This window comes from Sorex fumeus, unplaced genomic scaffold, assembly GCF_029834395.1.
Source record: "Sorex fumeus unplaced genomic scaffold, SorFum_2.1 ptg000019l, whole genome shotgun sequence".
Taxonomy (NCBI): domain Eukaryota; kingdom Metazoa; phylum Chordata; class Mammalia; order Eulipotyphla; family Soricidae; genus Sorex; species Sorex fumeus.
The window spans coordinates 17,869,344-17,873,340 of NW_026606076.1; the positions used below are offsets into that span (position 1 = coordinate 17,869,344).

The window sequence follows — 3,997 nt, forward strand, 5'->3', positions numbered from 1 at the left end:
TTTGCTCCTGGACTCTGCACTCAGGGATCAATCCTGGCTGCCATGAGGGACCCTAGATGATATCGGGTATCACAACTGGATTGGCCGTGAGAAACTACTGCTGTGCTCTGTTTCTGATACATTTTTCAGCTTAAAAAAATAAGGGTCTCTTGCCACCCTTGGCCATTTCCAGATTTATTATGCACTTAGTTTAACTGAAATCCGTGACGAATTCATGAGGGTCTCAGGAAACTACATATGCTGCTGTTCCTAGAGAGACAGTACAGGGAGGAAAGTGATTTTCTTGCAAGCAGCGCACGTGGGTTAAATCCTCGGCTTCCCATGTCATTCCCGAGCTCCACCAGCGGTGATTTCTGAATAGAGAGTCAGGAGTCACCCCAGAGCATTGCCAAGGGAGACCCCAAAAAGACAAAAACCAACAACATACTGTGCTGATCAACCCAGTGTCGGCCATCCAGAAGGCCCGGTCTAGAGTATTAGTGGAATTTTCTTGCGTCTTACCTCTCGAATAACTAGAAATATATGGCATTTTGGAAATGGACATACTGTTCATGCCATTCAGACATTTGCACAGTTATATCAGGAAAACATGGAGATTTACCTGTCACCTTTTCCATGTCATTTATCCATGCCTCTGTCTCTGTCGGGGCAGGGTACTCTGGGAGGAAGCCTATGGTGATCTCCTGGCTGGAAGGAGGAGCCCTGAGGTCGGGGAAGAGAGGCGGGTGTGCGGGTGAGTATCTGAGGACCCTTCCTGGCTCAGGCCCTGTGCAGTGTATGGGTGCCCTGAGCATGTATGAAACACGCAGCTGAGAACGGGACCTTGGTCTCCTGGATCCTTGGGTCTGTGCCGCACTCACGCTGCTCTTATTCCCCTGGACTGTCAGTCACAGAATGATCCTGTAATTTGCTTCCATGGCTTTCGAATAAGTATACCATAATAGAGCTAGTTTGGATCTGAATGATAGTACAGCAGGGACTGCCTTGCCCGAAAGTGACCTGTTCAATAATTGTTCAATAACCTGGTTCCCCGAATATTACCAGGTCTGCTCAAAAACAAAACCTAGTGTAGAATTGCCAAAATCCTCACAGTTTTCCACTATCCAAATCTTTTCTTTAGTGTGGGACTCTTTGGGCTTTGAGAACCACAGAGATGTACTCTTAAATATATGGCATCATTTTGCTACATTTTTGACAAGTGCTTGAATTGTATGTTTTGTTCAGTTTCAGAACTGAAACCACAACTTCAGGATTTGGCATTACAGAACTTTGATTTCGGAATGGGGTCCGCAAGTACGAGTGAGTTGGTAAGATTCGCTAATTGAGAATAAATATTATTATGCCAGCAGGAGTGGACCAAGTATGTGATTGTTAAGGTGGAAGGATGAGAATGGCAGGGAGGAATTCCAAAGCCTGATGCTTGGAGTAGAGGACCCTTAGGTTTATTTCGTGCTGAAATAAACCATGCAGAAAAATACTGTGAGTTTTGATTAGCTTGACAGTGGTAGTTGTTTAGAAAGCTAATTTGTTCGTCCTAGAGATGGTGCAGTGAGAAATATACTTGCTTTGCACAGGGATGGACGGTCCTTACCCAGCACGCCTTATAGACACCATAGACCCACAGAACTCATCCTAGTCACTGCATGGTGTGCCCCTCCACCCACACAACCACCAATAAATAGAAATTACAAAAGATAAAGAACAAAAAATGTCATTGATCCTGAAAGGCATCACTTGTGGTGAGAGCTTTGCAATGGCCACGTGGTCTGTCTCAGCGGTGTGACGATGCAGTGTTGTCTTCACCCCTGCATCACAGGTTCCACATTAAGCCTTAACAAAACCCACATGAGGTTGTATTTCATTTTCTCTTGAAATGGATGCGTCCGTTTTCTATAGAAGGAATTGTTTCCAGTTGTATTCCTTCATTAATTTAAAGGGGGGGAAGTCACAGCATTTACTGACTCTGCATCCATCAATTTTGTGAGTCCAACTTACAGTAAAATGAAGTTATTCTGTACTAAGACAATTCATATGTCGGTAATTGCATTTGTGTGGTGCATATGTGTGAAACCACATCTGAAGGGCTCAGTTTTTTGACAGGAAGTCTCAGTGAATAAGTCAATAATTAGAATCCTCTGTTGTTCTACAGGAAAGCTGCCACCCAGAGTGGAATGTCTCTGATCCTGCACTGTATGACAATGTCTCCAGTGAGCAATCCTGCCCTCAGCCCCATGAGGACTCTGAGACAGGCGGGATGTCTTCTGAGGGTGATCAGAATGGCGAGAGCTACCTCTATCAGAAGAAGTCCTCTCCTGTAAAAAGTTCCATGGAGTGTGTTATTCTCAGTTCACAGGGACAAACTCCCCCAGTGCGGCAGCTGCTAGGGAGAGGAGCACTGTTTATAGTGAGTTCCTCACAGCAACATACCCTCAACCACAGTCCCGGTGAGCAGAACCCATCTACGTGTAAGGAATGTGGGGGAGCCTCCCCATGTTCTCAGCACGGTGGTGTTCCCTTAGAAAACCACAGTGGACAGAATCCCCAGAAAAGTCAGTCCCGAGAACAAAGTATGAGTCAAGGGTTACTCCATAATGACCATGTGATTATAAATTCAGGAGCGAAACCTTTTGAATGTGAAGCATGTGGGAAGGCCTTCGATCAAGCATCACATCTTATTATGCATAGGAGAATTCATACAGGAGAGAAACCTCATCAATGTTAGACATGTGGGAAGGCCTTTATTCACATGTCCAGTCTTAATAGACATATGAAAACTCAGAGTGGAGAGAAGCCTTATATATGTCAGGAGTGTGATAGTGCCTTTACTCAATCCTCAGGCCTCAGTATACATAGGAGAATTCACACTGGAGAGAAACCATATAAATGTAAGGAGTGTGGAAAGACCTTTACTCAATCCTCAGGCCTCAGTACACATAGGAGAATTCACACTGGAGAGAAACCACATATATGTAAGGAATGTGGGAAGGCCTTTGTTGAACCCTCAAAACTTCTTGTACATAGGAGAATTCACACTGAAGAGAAACCACATGTATGTAAGGAATGTGGAAAGGCCTTTGCTGTAGCCTCAAGGCTTAGTGTACATAGGAAAATTCACACTGGAGTGAAATCATACATATGTAATGAGTGTGGAAAGGCCTTTGCTAGAGCCTCAAAACTTACGATACATAGTAGAATTCATACTGGAGAGAAACCGTATATATGTCAGGAATGTGGGAAGGCCTTTGCTACATCTTCAAGACTTAGTAAACATAGGAATATTCACACTGGAGACAGACCATATGTATGTAAGGAATGTGGCAAGGCCTTTGCTGTAGCCTCAAATCTTAGTGAACATAGGAAAATTCACACTGGGGAGAAACCATATATATGTCAGGAATGTGGGAAGGCCTTTGCTAGAGCCTCAAATCTTACTGTACATAGGAGAATTCACACTGGAGAGAAACCGTATTTATGTAAGGAATGTGGGAAGGCCTTTGCTGTAGCCTCAACACTTCGTGTACATAGGAGAATTCACACTGGAGAGAAACCATATATATGTAAGGAATGTGGGAAGGCCTTTGCTGGAGCCTCAACACTTAGTGCACATAGGAAAATTCATCTCAGAGAGAAACCTAATCAGTGTCAGACATGTGGGAAGGAATTCCCACGGTTCTCTTCCCTTAGTCTACACATGAGAATTCACACTGTAGAGAAGCCTTAGAAATATCTGGAGTGTGGAATGGCCTTTACTTCATCTTAACAATTGACTGTACATAGAAGAATTGGTATAGTGGAGAGAAACCATATATATGTAAGGAATGTGGGAAGGCCTTTGCTACAGCCTCAAATATTAGTATACATAGGCAAATTCACACTTGAGAGAAACTGTATGTGTAAGGAATGTGGAAAGGCCTATGTATGGCCTTAATACTTAATGTACATAGGAGATTACATACTGGAGAGAAACCATATACATGTAAGAAATGTGGAAAGGCCT

At 43.7% G+C, this 3,997-nt stretch overlaps 1 protein-coding gene across 1 annotated transcript; it reads left to right on the plus strand.

The window, feature by feature from the left end:
• Nucleotides 1-2,869: 2,869 nt before the first annotated feature.
• LOC130022097 (zinc finger protein 675-like) lies at nucleotides 2,870-3,628 on the plus strand (the record flags this gene model as incomplete). Its single annotated transcript, XM_056112829.1, has 1 exon — nucleotides 2,870-3,628. A coding segment is annotated over one exon (759 nt), but the record flags the coding sequence as incomplete, so codon positions are not given.
• Between the last annotated feature and the right edge of the window lie 369 nt (nucleotides 3,629-3,997).